Source organism: Podarcis gaigeae (assembly GCF_964106915.1).
Source record: "Podarcis gaigeae genome assembly, chromosome: 8".
Taxonomy (NCBI): domain Eukaryota; kingdom Metazoa; phylum Chordata; class Lepidosauria; order Squamata; family Lacertidae; genus Podarcis; species Podarcis gaigeae.
This window is the reverse complement of record NC_139684.1, coordinates 89,363,463-89,380,289: the sequence shown is the minus strand read 5'-3', so window position 1 is coordinate 89,380,289 and position 16,827 is coordinate 89,363,463. Positions and strand designations below refer to the sequence as shown.

At 46.4% G+C, this 16,827-nt stretch overlaps 1 protein-coding gene across 1 annotated transcript in view; it reads left to right on the top strand.

Annotated features, from left to right (window-relative positions):
- Positions 1-16,827, top strand: part of ADAD2 (adenosine deaminase domain containing 2) — a 30,133-nt gene that overhangs the window by 2,600 nt on the left and 10,706 nt on the right. The window contains exons 3-16 of the mRNA XM_083752017.1: positions 17-74; positions 1,306-1,373; positions 2,167-2,224; positions 3,162-3,226; positions 3,378-3,491; positions 3,703-3,751; positions 4,437-4,511; positions 4,953-5,112; positions 6,434-6,437; positions 7,202-7,387; positions 10,941-11,125; positions 14,345-14,446; positions 15,704-15,748; positions 16,266-16,391. Coding sequence (XP_083608143.1) covers positions 17-74; positions 1,306-1,373; positions 2,167-2,224; positions 3,162-3,226; positions 3,378-3,491; positions 3,703-3,751; positions 4,437-4,511; positions 4,953-5,112; positions 6,434-6,437; positions 7,202-7,387; positions 10,941-11,125; positions 14,345-14,446; positions 15,704-15,748; positions 16,266-16,391 — 1,295 coding nt within the window. The remainder of the gene's footprint in view (positions 1-16; positions 75-1,305; positions 1,374-2,166; positions 2,225-3,161; positions 3,227-3,377; positions 3,492-3,702; positions 3,752-4,436; positions 4,512-4,952; positions 5,113-6,433; positions 6,438-7,201; positions 7,388-10,940; positions 11,126-14,344; positions 14,447-15,703; positions 15,749-16,265; positions 16,392-16,827) is intronic.

Genomic DNA, 16,827 nt, shown 5'->3' with positions numbered 1-16,827 from the left:
CTTTCTCCGACTGCAGGTCCTGTCCTTGGCGATGTATGAGCTTTGTCCAGATGTGGCCTGGAACCTTCTGCATAGTGAGTAAGAGTTTCTAATTCGGGGAGACTCCCTTTCTGAACAGTTAACACCTCTGTGTATTACCTGGCTAAATAAGACAGCTGCAGAGCAGTTGCAACAGGTAAAGGACCCCTGGACGGTTAAGTATGGTCCAGGGGTCGGCAACCTAAGGCCCATGGGCCACAAGCGGCCCTTGGGGTTGTTTAACAGGCCCACGAGCTGCCCAAGAACCGAGACGCCGGCTCGGTGAGTCCCCGCGCACTGCGCTAAACCGGCGCAGCACGGCACAGGGACTCGCTTTCGCGGCACCGGAAATCACGTCTCTGCATGTGCAAATGCCGAAAATCGCATCTGCGTGCACACAGACACCAGAAATCATGTCTGTGCAGACACAAACACTGGAAATTGCAGGTGCGCGTGCGCATGCGTGATCCAGCCCATGGAGGGAGCTCTGCTGGAATGAACCAGCCCAGGCAAGGTACACCTTGCTGACCCCTGGTCTAGTCAAAGGCAACTCTGGTGTTGCAGTGCTCATCTCGCTTTCAGGCCGAGGGAGCTGGTGTTTGTCCACAGACAGCTTTCTGGGTTGTATGACCAGCAGGACTAAACCACTACTGGTGCACGGAGAACAGTGGCGAGTGCCAGAGCGCATGGAAACGCCGTTTACCTTCCCGCTGGAGCAGTACCTATTTATCTACTTGCACTTTGACTTGCTTTCGAACTGCTAGGTTGGCAGGAGCAGGGATTCGAACGGCCGACCTTCCGATCAGCAAGTCCTAGGCTCTGTGGTTTAACCCACAGCGCTATCCGTGAGAAGGGGTTAAAAGAAGCAGCCGTGGGGGACTCTAGCTCCCATCAGCCCCAGGCAACATGCCCAGTGGCAAGGGATGATGGGATTTGTAGTTCAATGGCGTTTGGACTTGGTCCAATAGCAGAAGGAGAAATATGAGTTGAAGAGAACAGAAATGAAATCAAACATCTGCTTAATTGTTAAGCTGTATTAATAAATAGAGGATAGCTCAGCCAGTAGAGCATGAGACTCTTAATCTCAAGGTCGTGGGTTCAAGCCCCATGTTGGGTGAAAGATTCCTGGGTTGGACTGGATGACCCCTGGAGCCCATTTGAACTCTACAATTCTACGATTCTACGAATCACACACACACAAACACAAAAAGGGGGAAATGAGGTTTGTGGCTATGCTGTACCTTCGGGAATCTAACCCATCTTCTGCTCTCTGTCATGCATTTGTAGGCTCTGGGAAGGAGGTTTGAGTGCGTTCTGCCGAAAGACGCAAACAACTGGACCATTCATGGATTATGGTGAGGCGATCTCATTTGGGCTGGTATGGGAGGCATGTATTTATTGCTTGGACTTAAGTGAAGTATTTATTTTCTTACTTAAATATATATATTAAGCAGTGCCGGATTTACGTATAAACTGAACAAGCTCTAGCTTAGGGCCCCCAAGAGAGTGGGGCCCCCAGAAAATTTAAAGGAAAAAAAAAGTGGATGTACATTTCCAAAATATAAGATAAAAAACAAATAAAATAAAACCTACCTACAGCAACCATGTTTTGTGTTGTGTAGGCTCTTATAATGTAAGTCCTGGGCCCTGCCTGCTCCCTAAAATATCCCTGGTTTGCTCCTTTCTATATATAGGGTGCCCACATTCTGCATGGACCAGTTGCAGGGCAACATGGGCAAATGGCTTGAGATACCTATGAGGTCCACAAATTACCATCTAGCATATATTCAACACACACACACACAAAAATAGCGACAATTTGTTGTGGACAAAGGACAGCTGGACATATAAAGGGCCCCATTATCTTCAGTAGCTTAGGGCCTCATCATACCTAAATCTGGCCCTGATATTAAGTGTGTGTGTGTGTGTGTGTACATGCACACACACACACACACACACACACACAACACACGCACACATGCTACTTAAAAATATCAGAGCTGCTTACAACAATTATACTTAAAACCATACAATTAAAACCATAGAACAAAGTTAAATTAAGACAATATGATGCATTCTTAATTGCCTGCTGGAATAGAAAAGGTTCCAGCCTCCTTCACCTCCTCTCGTTGCCCTTTAAATCCACAGGCCCAGCAACGTCAAGGGCTGCTGCCCATCTAGATACCTCTTCCCCTCCGACCTGGTGGTGAGTAGAACCTTTTCGCTGCAAAGTTCGGCTTCGGTGGCCCTGCTTCCAACGACCTGGGACAGCTCAGCGGGTAGAGCGCAAGACATTTAATTTTAGGTTTCTGGGTTCGAATCCCGCGCTAGGTGAAAGATTTCTGCATTGCACGACAAGGCGACCCTTGTGGTTTGTTGGTTTGATTTATATACCGCCCTATACCCAGAGGTCTTAGGGTGGTTCACAGAAAAGATCACAATATATAAAATCAAAATAAGAGGCTTCCTCTGCCGCTGCTGGTGTTCCCTCCCTAAAAAAAACTGTTGGTAACTCTGGGAAATGGGGAGGGGGGGAGGGGAGGGGACGGGACGCCAAAGGTATTTTTGCACCACGGCGCCGGATATGCTTAAGAGGGCCCTGATCTGCCCCTTGAGCAGACTTGCCTAATGGTAGGGCCGGCCCCAGATGTAGTCCTCAGGATGAGACGATTGTCTCAAGTAGCCTGCTCCCTGTCAGGAGTTCAGCCTACACTTGAGTAGGAGCCTGGCAGAGACACATGCCCGACTGGCATGTTCTCTCCCTCCTGGTCAATTGTTCGGGAGTTTTAAAAGTTTTCTTCATCCCGAACATCACGGCGACCGATGCCAACAGACACCGGCACACTTAGGGATCTACAGAGTTTGTGCAACTCAGCATTTTGGCTAATCTACTTCATTTACATATAAACACACACGGAGCACTGCAACACGGCTCCCTCTCTCTCTAGCATCAGATAGCAAAGAGAAAAAGAAGAAAGGACAATAGTCCCACTTGACGGAACACAGGAACACAAACATCCTGTCTCCGTCACTTCCCACTCGGTGGAGTCAAAACATACACCGTCATGTGAAAGACAACAATCCCATGACTGCAATCACGGAGCAGGAATACTAACACTCCCCACCACCTTCCTTTCCTGCAGGACTTGACGTCTGAACTGAACGAGCATTGGCCATCCTTCATCAACCTGAGCAACTTCCAGTTCTGGTAACTAAGGCAGGGGGCTTAACAGAGAAGGGGGCTGGGGTTGGAGAAGGGACATGCGCTAGCTGGGGCTGATGGAAGTCGTAGTCCCAAACATCTGGAGGGGGCAAAGGCTCAGGTGGAGAGATGCCAATGGCTGTTTCCTCCCGCACAGGGACAAAGAGTGGCAGAAACACGGGAGCTGCGCCGGCTGCGTGGAAGCGCTGAGCTCTCCTGACAAATACTTCCGAGCCGCCCTCTTCCTGCGCACAAAATATAACATCGACAGGTGAGCTGATACGGCCGTGCGGTGTATCACAATTTGGATTCGGTGGGAAAGATGTACATAAAACACAACTAAAACCCAAATGGCATCTAGTATAGTGCGCCTTACAAGTGCCGCACCAAAATCACCATCATTTTTCAAGTGGTCTCTAGGGCAGAAAGAAGTCGCTGCTGTAGCTAAATGACCCTGTTTTACATTCTCTTTCTGAACACAGCACCTTTCAAAGAGCTGCCATCATCCCATCTTGTATCCAGAGCTACCAGGTACCTATTCCATCCTATTTTTTGTTTCCGTGGAGATCTGAGAAATTGGGGATGAGAGGGAGGCGGGTTACGGAAGGCCGCCATAAAATAGCTGGGTCCTCATTACACTTTTAATTCATCTCCTCATCCTCCTGGCCTGCAATAAGTCTCTTAAGGTGGTTATTATTATTATTAATTATTATTATTATTATTATTTATTGAATTTCTACACCACCCTATACCAGGAGGTCTCAGGGCGGTTCACAGAAAAGATTCACAGAAAAGGTTGTGTACGCACTATCTCTTCAAAGGACAATCTTCCCCTCAAAGAATTCTGGGCACTGTAGTTTAATAAGGGTTCCTTTGAATGGTAATTCAGGGAGGGTTAAACCACAGTGCCCAGAATTCTTTGAGGGAAACAATTATCGTATTTTTCGCTCTATAGGACGCACCAGACCACAAGACGCACCTAGTTTTTAGAGGGGGAAATCAAGAAAAAAATATTATTCCCCCCCCCAGCCCCAAAGAGCAGCGGACAGCATATGATTCTAGGCCTGGGAGAGACTTAGCTTGAAAACTCCAGAGAGCTGCTGCTGGCAGCCTGTGTAGACAACAGTGATGTGGGTGGACCAATGGCTTAGCAGCTTCCTGTATATGTCCTAACCGTAGTTCTCTGCCCCATCCTGCCTGCAATTCTCATTCTCAGCTCAGCACCTTCATGACTGTGTTGCGGCCCGTCCTGGGAGACCAATATGAACTCCAGTGCGTGACCGACGTCCGGGTGGGTTACCTTTTCTTTAGCTGTGAAGTGTTCAAGGGTTAATTTGTTTAATCGTTTTTCGATACAAACATCAACCGTAAAAGACACATACAAGAAAAACAATAACAACACAATTTGACAATTCAGATTTGAATACACGGATATACTTATGACTACACCTTTTTAAACAATATTTTCCGATCGCTCTCCTCTCCCCCTACTTCCCACCACTATCCACCTTATCGCTTAAATATTCGTTCCAGATTTCTTCATATTTATCCATTCTTATTTTTTTCGTTGACATGCAATTCGTTCGTATGTAGCCAATCTGTCCATATTATCAATCCATGTGCTCGGTGGAATCTTTTTGTGGCTCTTCTAATTCACCAAACAAGTTTTTTTTGCTTCTAACATAGCACGGTACCCCTCCTCTTCTCAAATCTTTTCCCCCCCTCTTTGCAGGGGCGTCAAATATTGGTGCAAATAAAGGTTTCGCTCCACAGCAATTTCTCCTCCAGCTGCATCGAAGACTCCGACTACAACATCTCCCCTTATAAGCCCTGCAGGAGCGAGGGGATGGTTTTCTATTTTCCCACCAGCCAGAGGTTCCCACGCAACCCCTGCCCCTGACTCCAGGCAGGCGGAGATGGGAATTCTGCAAGGATAAAAAGAATAGAAGCAGCTAAAATCAAAATAAAAACTTTAGGGATGGATACTTGCTCTGGTGTGTGTTCTTTTAATAGAATTCCCTGGGCTCTACTACAGTGGTCCCTTGGTTCTCAAACTTAATCCAGAAGTCCGTTCCAAAACCAAAGCGTTCCAAAACCAAGGTGCGCTTTCCCATAGGAAGTAATGCAAAACGGCTTAATCTGCTCCAGACTTTTAAAAGCAACCCCTAAAACAGCAATTGAACATGAATTTTGCTATCTAACGAGACCATAGCTCCATAAAATGAAAGCAATAATCAATGTACTGTACTATAAAATAAATAAGATAGTTTTGTAGATGATAAAAATTAAGATTTTTTCCCCCTTACCTGCACGGATGATAGTCATTGTTTTGATGGGGGGCTTTTATCCATTTCCGCAGTCACACAATCAGTCAATCAATCAGTAGCTGAACTGAGTTCCACTCAGTCACAAAAACAAATTAAACTAAAAGGCCTCAAAAACAAAAACGCAAAATAAAGAGCAAAAATAAAAGCGCCAAACTTAATCCGTTCTGGAAGTCCGTTTGACTTCTGAAATGTTCGGAAACCAAGGCGCAGCTTCTGATTGGTGCAGACGCCCCGGAAATAATAGCCAGCAGCCGCATCGGACGTTCAGCTTCCGAAAAACGTTTGAAAACCGGAACACCTACATCTGGGTTTTTGGCGTTTGGGAACCAAAGTGTTTGAGAACCAAGGTAAAGTAAAGGTAGAGGGACCCCTGACCATTAGGTCCAGTTGTGGATGACTGGGATTGCGGCGCTCATCTGGCTTTACTGGCCGAGGGAGCCGGCATACAGCTTCCGGGTTATGTAGCCAGAGCAGCACATGGAAACACCATTTACCTTCCCGCCGGAGTGGTACCTATTTATCTACTTTGTGCTTTCAAACTGCTAGGTTGGCAGGGGCAGGGATGGAGCAATGGGAGCTCCCCCCCCTGTCGTGGGGATTCGAACCACCGACCCTCTGATCAGCAAGCCCTAGGCTTTGTGGTTTAACCCACAGCGCCACCTGCATCCTGCATTTCCACCTCAAGCAATGGAACCATTTGGAGAAACCATTGCAGGCCACCAAGTTATCAGTTGTTTTCGTTAATTTTATTTTTATCAAAGCCTCGGCAGTCACTCCCGCAAGAGCCTGCGGTGGACACCAAACTGGATGGCTTTAAGAGAACATTAGACAAATTCATGGGCGAGAGAGCCAGCCAGACTCTCACTCGGCCTAAACTCCTTTGCAGGGTTGTGAGCATAAAGTGAGGGTAAAATGCAGAGGGTGGGGGGAAGAACCATGTTAAGCCTACTTGAAGGAAAAGTATGATATAAATGAAATAAATCTTCCACTATTCAGTTCCAGTTTCTGCAAACACAGAGCAAGCTTTAAGATCACCTCCTGGTGGGATTTCCACTTTTCTCAGTGAAATAAACATTCTCTCCCCCCCCCCCCAATGAAAGCAATAACTGACCACACTGGGAGCTGCCATGTTGGAACTTGGAAATCATATATATATTAATGTATTTTAATGTATTTTTAATCTTTGTTGGAAGCCGCCCAGAGTGGCTGGGGAGACCCGGCCATATGGGAGGGTACAAATTATTATTATTATTATTATTATTAAAAACAAAAAAATTCCTTCCAGTAGCACCTTAAAGACCAACTAAGTTAGTTCTTGGTATGAGCTTTCTTCAGAAGTGTGCATGCACACAAAAGCTCATACCAAGAACTAACTTAGTTGGTCTTTAAGGTGCTACTGGAAGGATTTTTTTTTTTGATTTGACTATGGCAGACCAACTCGGCTACCTATCTGTAACTATTATTATTATTATTATTATTATTACTATTCTCAGAAGTATTAATTTATTTAAGCAAGCAGACACTTTCTTTCGATTCTTTTAAAATCTCTGTTTAATGCAAGCGCTCTCAAGGCAGCAATTGCAAAGGTTTGCAAACCTGAATGTTACATGATGGTGTTGCAATTAACAGGTCACCTCCTGTCGCCACCCCTTTAAACTCCGGTTTGCAGTGATCACATGCTTAGGATACGCCACCTAGAGGCGCAACTTGCGAGGTCCAAAGCGGAGCCATTTCCTCCTTGCAGCGGTTTAAAGTCCCGTGTTTACGTTTCAAAACCGTTTCACTGCATTTTGCAGAGACCGTTTGTGAGCCCGGGCAAGACATCGACATCTTTGAGCAGGTAAAACAACCTCACGCACAACAAGGATTAGACGGAGAGCAACTGCTTCTGAATCCATTTCACGGGATCCGTAAGCAAAGCGCCCCCTGGAGTAACTGGGGCGTGCAAATTGCACGTGCAAAATAAAATAAAATAAAATAAATACATAAACCCAAGGCACCTGGCTTAACCTGAGAAACCAAGTAGATTTCCCCCCCCCCCGGGGTGAGGGTGGCGAGTTTCCCTTCCAAATCTGGAGCGCAAATCTGAATCCTGCTTTTTACTTCCTCCAAGTTATTAAAAAGACACCCATTCCTCGGGCTGCGATCCTTAAAGGCGTTGCAATGGATCCCCAAGCGGGGTGGGAGGAGCCTGTGAGATCTCCCTCCTTTTCTTTTACCGCTGTATTAATTAACATACATTGGTGGCCATGTGATACTTTCAGCTTATAAATTTTGTTGTTTAATGTCTTGATTTGTATATGAAGGTACTTTTATAGCTCTGTTTAGAGCAGGTAACGTCTTGATAACACAAATGTTTTTGTATTAATCCAGTATATTTTCTTTTAATTTTTGAATGATTCTGTGTGCATTGCGGCAGCCTTTGGCTATGTGCAATAAAACTGATTAACTGACTTTTCTTTTACCGGATTGGTCGCCGTTGCAGATGTCTTCCTCGCCCCCCCCCCCATTAGCTTCAAAGTAGATCCTCACTCAAACACGTGGAGAAGCAGCTGGGTTTTAATTCATTTGCAACTTGGTAGGGGAAACTGGAAGCGGGGTTCCTAGATGGTGGGAGAGCAAGTCTGCGTGGTCTTTTCTTCCAACGTGGGGTGCAAGGAAAACCCACTTACCCCCCATGAGTTACCCCCGTGGTATCAAACCCTTTGCCCCCCCCCCCCGCCTCTTCTCCCTGTTCCATCCATTTTGCACCCTCGCCCATTTAGGTTTCTACCTAGCTGTGTTTGCAAGCAGGTTCCCCCCTCCCCCAAAAATTGCACCCCTCCTTTGCACCCCAATGGGTGCATTGAACCTGCTTCTCCCCCCTCCTAATTTGCAACAGGTGCCCCTTTGCCCCCCCCCCCGCCTCTTCTCCTTGTTGCATCCATTTTGCACCCCCACCCATTTAGCTTTCTAGCTAGCTGTGTTTGCAAGTAGGTTCCCCCCTCCCCAAAAATTTGCACCCCTCCTTTGCACCCCAAGGGGTGCATTGAACTTGCTCCATCCCCCTCTTAATTTGCAGCAGGCGCCTTTGCCCCCCCCCACCTGTTTGCACCAAGGCAACCTTTTTGTGATTGCCTTCAGCGCCCCCCTCTTTTCCATGCACCCCATTTTCCTGCAAAACCCCCCCAAACTGCTGGAGTTAATGCTTTCCTTCCTTGCACATTTCCTACTCTTCATAGGATACCCCCTCCACTTCACCCCCCAAGCTGGTTTTGGGACACTCCAAAGCCCCATCTCCTCCTCAGCGCCTCCCCAATTAATCCGAATTAACGGGGGAGGCAAGAAAGGGGCTTGTGTGGAAACACCATTGGGGGGGCTGTGGAGGCTGCATTTTAAATAGAATTTTAACCTGTATTTTAAATTGTCCCCCCCATTATGTCTTTACTGTGATGTTAGCCCCCTGGCTGGGGAGGGCGGGGTATAAATAACATTTATTATTATTATTATTATTATTATGGGATAGGCGGGGTGGGTCTCCTTCACGTTTCAGGGAGGGAGATTTGGGTGGGACGTTCAATTTTTTGGGAGAGCGATTTTTGATTTATTGAGCTTTGGGGCAAAGGGGCTAAATTATTGGGTTAAATTATTGGGGGGCCCTTATGTGGAGGTTTTTCAGGGGATATCTCCTGTGAGGGGGCAGTGAGAAGGAATTTGGGGTTTTTTTTGGGGGGGGGGAAGAAATACTAAAAGTGAGCCCCTCTTCTCCATGAAATCCGATTGGGCCAATTGGGGCCATTTTTCTAGAGGGGATTCCCTCCAGGTTTTTTTTTTGGGGGGGAGGCCATGTTTTTTTGGGGGTCCTCCTCAGAGCTTTGGGGAAACTGAGGGGCGACTTGGGGTGCGCTGAGGCCATTTTGCGAGGGGAAAAAGCTCTGGGAGGGGGGAATAGCGGCCATTGCGGTGTTTGGTTTATTCTGTTTTAACAAAATTGAAGCCTCTCTTAAGTGGCTTTCCATCTATTAAGATGCCCCCATGTATAAGACGCCCCCTATTTTTGGGGACTCCAATTTAAGAAAATGGCGGCGGGGGGGGGGGGGGAGATTGTGTAAGATGAGCCACGATTTTGAAGATTATTTTAGAGTGAAAAAACCTAGTCTTATACATGGAAAAGAACGGTGATTTGTGGATGAGCCGTTTGATCCGTTGGCCGGGGAACCGATTTTGAATTTGAATACATGGGCCACAGTTTTTGGTTTGGCGCCATAGGCGCCATCTTGGAAGAGGCCTTTTCTCCCTGTTTGGGACCAAAACCTGAAAATTAAGGGTTGTTTTTTTTTTAAAAAAAATCACAAAATATTGATCTATCGTGCTTTTCGTATGTACCAGTTTAGACATATTTACAATTCTTTTGTTCACGGCCACTTAATTGCGAAACAGAAACAAAACAGAACCCCGTCAAAATGGTTCACGGCCGGTCAAATAATGGTCTAAAACTCATGTTTCTTTAACCTGGTAGTCTCTAAAAAAAAAATCCATTTCCATTTAAATAAATAATATTTTTTTATTTATACCCTGCCCTTCCCAGTTCAGAAAACCGGACTCAGGGCAGCTAACAACAAATTTAAAACACTTCATTGATGCAACAAAAAACAGCATAAAATACAGCATGAAACGTGAATAGCGATAAATTCAGAATTCAGACCCTTAAAAATCTCCCCATCAAGTTCCACATAACCATTGATGAGGGAAGGCAGACTGTCATCCGCCTCAAAAAACACGGCCTTTTCTGTGGTGGCCCCTGGCCTTGCAGAATTATCTTGTTTTCTTTCTTTTTTAAAATCATTTTTATTGATTTTCCAATAAAAAACATCCAATTAAAAATCCAAACATAATACTCCAATTAGAAAAATAAAAAACTGAAATAAAAAAGTTCAAATTATAGTCCAAATTGTATTTATTAATTTTTTGGGGCTCCCCACGGTCTGGATCTCTGGAGCAGATCTCCACATCTTAGTCCTGCTTCTACTCACAATTATCTTGTTTTCATACCCAAGCTTCATCTTAGACCTTCTACCCTCACAAGATCACAGGTTTTGGAAGGGTATCCAGACAGACCCCCCCAACTTAAAAGCTATGTATAGTAGTTTCCTCAAAGCAGTTCACAGAAAATACACAAATATAATAAGAGCACAATAGCATCTCGAGGCAGATGGTTGCCAACAAAGCAGGAACCTTGGTACATAACAAAACTTATATTGCCCCTGCAACACAACATTGGTACAAAACTTAGACATTCAAGCAAAAAGCTTGTAATTGTAAACACCCCTTCTTTTAATTTTTTTAAAAAAAAGTTTGAAATTTTAAGTTTAAATTTTAAGTTTTAAATTTTTATCTGTTTCCCTTCTTCCCAGAAAAATGTCGGACAAAGAAGAGGCGGCAGGAGAGGGTTGCCAGAAAATAAATTTCGCAGCATCTCTGCAGAAAGATCGGGTGCAGTCTCCTTGGAAGGAAGGACAACTTCAAACCGTTGCCGTTGAGGAGCCTCTTCTTTCTCCAGAGCTCTCTGGATCCGCTAGTGGTGCCACACAAGGAAAGGGTAGATGCAGAAGAGGGTGGACTGGGCCTGAAAGGAGAATTAATAACGCTGTGGTTGCAGCATTGCTATGGTAAAGGTAAAGGACCCCTGGAAGGTATGGGGTTGCGGCGCTCATCTCGCTTTCAGGCCGAGGGAGCCGGCGTTTGTCCACAGACAGCTTTCCTGGTCATGTAGCCAGCAGGACTAAAAATAATAATAATAATTTATTATTTATACCCTGCCCATCTGGGTGGGTTTCCCCAGCCACTCTGGGCGGCTTCAAACAGAAGACTAAAATACAATAATCTATGAAACATTAAAAGCTTCCCTAAACAGGGCTGCCTTCAGATGTCTTCTAAAAGTTTGGTAGTTATTTTACTCTTTGACATCTGGTGGGAGGGCGTTCCACAGGGCGGGCGCCACCACCAAGAAGGCCCTCTGCCTGGTTCCCTGTAACTTGGCTTCTCGCAGCGAGGGAACCGCCAGAAGGCCCTTGGCACTGGATCTCAGTGTCTAGGTAGAATGATGGGGGTGGAGACGCTCCTTCAGGTATACTGGACCGAGGCCGTTCAGGGCTTTCAAGGTCAGCACCAACACTTTGAATTGTGCTCGGAAATGTACTGGGAGCCAATGTAGGTCTTTCAAGACTGGTGTTATGTGGTCTCGGCGGCCGCTCCCAGTCACCAGTCTGGCTGCTGCATTCTGGATTAGTTGTAGTTTCCAGGTCACCTTCAAAGGTAGTCCCACATACAGCGCATCGCAGTAGTCCAAGCGAGAGATAACCAGAGCATGCACCACTCTGGCCAGACAGTCTGCGGGCAGGGAGGGTCTCATCCTGCATACCAGATGGAGCTGATAAACAGCTGTCCTGGACACAGAACTGACCTGCGCCTCCATGGACAGCTGTGAGTCCAGAATCACTCCCAGGCTGCGCACCTGGACCTTCAGGGGCACAGTTGCCCCATTCAGGACCAGGGAGTCCTCCGCACCTGCCCGCTTCCTCTCCCCCAAAACAGTACTTCTGTCTTGTCAGGATTCAACCTCAATCTCTTAGCCGCCATCCATCCTCCAACCACCTCCAGACATTCACATAGGACCTTCACCGCCTTCACTGGTTCTGATTTGAAAGAGACTAAACCGCTACTGGCGCATGGAGGACCTTGACAAGTGGCAGAGTGCCTGGAAAAGCTGTTTACCTTCCCGCCACAGTGGTACCTATTTATCTACTTGCACTGGCATGCTTTCGAACTGCTAGGTTGGCAGGAGCTGGGACAGAGCAACGGGAGCTCACCCCGTCGCGGGGATTCGAACCTCTGACCTTCTGATCAGCAAGCTCAAGAGGCTCAGTGGTTTACACCACAGCGCCACCCGCATCCACTCTGGCACTCGTCACGGCCCAGTAGCCATTTAGTTATGCTGGCCATATGACCCGGAAAACAGTGGACAAATGCCGGCTCCCTTGGCCTGAAAGCGAAATGAGTGCCACAACTCCAGAGTCGCTTTTGACTGGACTTACCTTTTTACCATTGCACTAAGAGGGCAAGGGAATCTGCCAGGTTAAACCTGCCGAATGTTGTAGCATTCATGTCCTGCTTGTGGACTTCGTTAGGGACATCTGGTTGGCCGCCATGGAAACAGGATACTGGACTAGATGGGTCTTTGGTCTCATCCAGCTTCAGGGCTCTGATGCTCTTAACACTAGCAATTTGACCTCTTTGGCGGTGCCTTTTCCTGCAAAATCCAGTCTTTGTAGGGATCCAAAGGCTCAATTTATTCCAACAACCACTTCATTGCCCTATTATTTTATTTATTTATATTAAATTTAGATCCCACCCATCCTACCAAGCTTAAGCTGTAATGCATATGCTAAAAGTTGCCACAGGATTCTTTTAGTGCTTGAGCCGTGTCAGCTCAAAGGGCAGTGTGATGGGATAATGAGCTGCTTGTGCGTAAAAGCTGAATCCCTCAGAGCTTTGCATAGGTCTCAAAGCTCTGCCTTTACGGGAGCCCTCAAAGCATGACTCCCTCAATCGCTGGCAGAATCCGTCAGTGGACGCTTCCGGAATTTATGCCAACATAAGAGTTCCTTAACGGAAACTCTACGTCTGGATTCTCTGCGTGACAGTTTCCTGCGCAGAGTGGGCGTCCCCAGCGGAGGTCCTGAGCCCTCCCCGCTGTTCTCACTGGAAGCATCTTGGAGCCATCCCTCCGCCTGAGTTTCTGCAGGAACTCTCCCTCTCCCCCTGCTGGTTCCTTCCTCAGCATCTGAGGGTCTCTTAGCCTCCTCGAGCCCTTCCACCACCTGACTCTCCGATGGCAGTTCCCTGGCAGGCAGATTCTTACAATATATGATGAATAGTGCAGAAAGTGATTCCTAGAAATGTCTATGTATCTCAAGAGTTTGAAAATAAGTAGTAGTAGATCTGCAGCAGCTACGCATTTTCGTTTTGTAATCACAATTCTAACCATACGATCCATTTATTTTGTCAAGCTTTCTGTATGTGAAATTCTTCTCAATAAATATTTTACAAAGCACTGGAGGTGAATGTCTGATAAAAGGTAACCGGATGTGCACACTTCTCGACTCTGCAGTGGGAAAAATGAGAACTTGTTAAATTTAGTAAAGGTCAAAAGCACATTCTTCCCTCTTGTACAGGAGGTATGGGTGACGTTACGGAGCAGCCTGGGTCTTGTAACCATCACCCACCCCAACCGTTTCTACCATAAGTACCATATTTTTTGCTCTATAAGACACACTTTTTCCCCTCCTAAAAAGTAATGTGTGTGCGTCTTATGGAGTGAATGCAGGCTGCGCAGCTATCCCAGAAGCCAGAACAGCAAGAGGGATTGCTGCTTTCACTGAACAGCGATCCCTTTTGCTGTTCTGGCTTCTGAGAGTCAGAATATTTTTTTTCTTGTTTTCCTCCTCCAAAAACTAGGTGCGTCTTGTGGTCTGGTGCGTCTTATAGAGCGAAAAATACGGGTAGGTCTTTTTGCCCTGCCTCGTGGTAAGATTTATATCAGTTGTGGATTAATGTAAATAAAACTGCATGATTGCTGCAGGTCTACCCCCTGTTTTCTTCCTCTTTGTGTGTAGACATTGGGAGCTGGAAGGTCAGTATATTTTGTGGGCGTTGAGGTTAAGAGGGAGGTTCCTGCTTCCCTTTCTGCCCCACTCTCGTGTTTTGTTTCTCTGTTTTGGCACCCCTCCTCACTTCCCCACTGATGTTCTTTCTGCAGCACACCTTCTGCCCTCCGCTTCTTTTAAGGAGCCACTCCTGGATGGATGGGATCAACCAATCGATGATGTTTCGGATGCACAACTGGAGAAGCAAAATGAAAGTATGTCTTGTGTGTCACACCCACACCGTATACTGAAAGCAGGCATAGGCAAACTCGGCCCTCCAGATGTTTTGGGACTACAACTCCCATCATCCCTAGCTAACAGGACCAGTGGTCAGGGATGATGGGAACTGTAGTATTACTATTTTTTCCCATTGTACTTTGGAGAGTGTATTAACTTATGGTCTCTGTGTGTGGTTTGGGAGCTGCACGGTCAGGGGAAAAACAATGCTGTCCAGGGTTGTAAACACTGCGGAGAGAATAATTGGATGCACTCTTCCCACCTTGGATCAAATCTACGCTTCCAGGTGCCATAAGAAAGCTGCAGAGATAGCGCAGGATAGTGCGCACCCCGGAAATGATCTCTTTCAGCTTCTGCCTTCTGGAAGAAGGTACAGGGTTATAAAGACTAGGACTAGCCGCACGAGAAACAGTTTCTACCCAAATGCGATTTTAAACGCAGTGTAAGGAGTCTCTGTGGGAGTATATTGTATTTTAAAAATGGGGTATCAGAGTTTTTAGGTGGCTAACCAGGTTGGGATAGCTGGGATAGCAGGCTTGTTGGTTTTTGAATGTCTTATGTCGATTTTTCAATTCTGTTGTTCTTTATGGGACAATGACAATAAAGATGATATTTATCGTAATAAAAATAAATAAAACTGGAGGGCCGAGTTTGCCTACGCCTGATTTAAAACACGTGGCTTTAAAAATCCTGGGAACAGATGGCAGTGTGTTCCTCACAGAGCCACAGTTCCCAGCATATGTCTCGGCAAGCAGTGTACTTTGAATGTACAGTTTCTACCTAGTAAATTCTCACTCCCTTTCCACGGATACTCTGAATTCTAGAATAGTGAAGTGGTCTAAACAGCTTGGACAGGCACCCTCCCCACCCGTTCTCACAAGGGCTAGGAATGAGCTATGGTTTTCTGATGGTGTGTAGCATGGTGTGTTCTCTGGTTATGCAACTTCCAGGGAAAGGTGCTCTGCACATGTTCAGAGCTGCTCTTGTTGCCTTGTATGTCCCAACGCACTGAGAGGCATTTCTGAAGTTGAGTGCTGTCTCTCCAAACTGGTAGAGGCTGAACATTTCCTTTCCAATCCTAAATTGTGGGGGTGGGTTCACACACAAATGTAGAAAGCAGGTTATCATGGGAATGGCACAATGTACTGTACCGCAATTTGTAACAGGCAGATTTAGTACAAGGTGGCTGTCTCTCAGTACATCTCTTCACCTCAGTTGCCTTTTGTGTCTTGTAGGCTTGCCTGTTATCCCAGTTTCTTCTGTAAAACCTCGGCCTCCTGGTAAGAATAACATTCTTCAAAAACATGGCTTTCCTTTAACTTATTAATTCCTTGTCCTTAACTTTCGTGTGTTGTTCATAGCAAATGTTGAATGCATTTATTCCTTTTAATAGTCTTCCTGCTTTTTAAGATGCAAGTGACAAACTGCCCGTGGCCTTTTGCCTTCCCTGCACTTGGTACGGGGTTCTGCACAAGGGCGACTATAGGGCTGGGAAAGACTCATTCCAGAGATCTTTGAAAGCCCCTGGCAATCAGTGCCAAGGGAAGGCGAACCTTTTTCAGCCTGAGGCTTGCATAATTTGCCTGCCCATGCTTAAAACTGTCTGTCTCCAGCCCTGTGAGGAGGGAACAGTCAGCAAGTGTCCACTCTCTTTTCATGAGGTCTCTGGCATTTGAAAAATGGTACTGGGGCTGAGCCTCCCCACATGACATTAGATCTCGTCACGTTTGCAGAATAAGCAGAGGTGTCCAAACAGTTACCCCAAGGAAAACAACCTGCCCCCTTTCTCTTCACCAGAAATCGAAGTTTCCCACACACAACGTTGTGCCGCTATTACCAGTGATATCTGTGAAATGCTTATCGGAGAAGACGTGCGGTACCAAGGCTGCATGAGCAGTGTGGCAGCATTCATACTGGAGAGAGGTGAGCCACTGGCGCCCTGTCGTCTTTGGGGTGTTGCTGTTTTTTTGGCGGGGGTGAAATCCTACGTGGACTTTAGGCATGATGGCAATACTGACTCTCGAGGATGAAAGGCAGAATACCGCTGAGTGTCAGCTGCTGAGGAGCAACAACTTCATGCCTTGCTGGATTGCTTTCTGGAGGCAACCGGTTGGCCACAATGGGAAATGAGATGCTGGTCTGGAGCAGGAATTCCCAAACGTTTTTGGTCCACTGTTCCTCTGGTTCCATAATGTGTCTCCAGTGTCCCTTCCCACTGCGACAGTAAGGTAAATGGAGTTTTTGTGCGCTCTGGTTTCCGCCATGGTGTTCTGTTGCGCCAGAAGCAGTTTAATAAAAAAAATAAAAAAAAAATTATTTATATCCTGCCCTCCCCAGCTGAAGCCGGGCTTGATTGGGA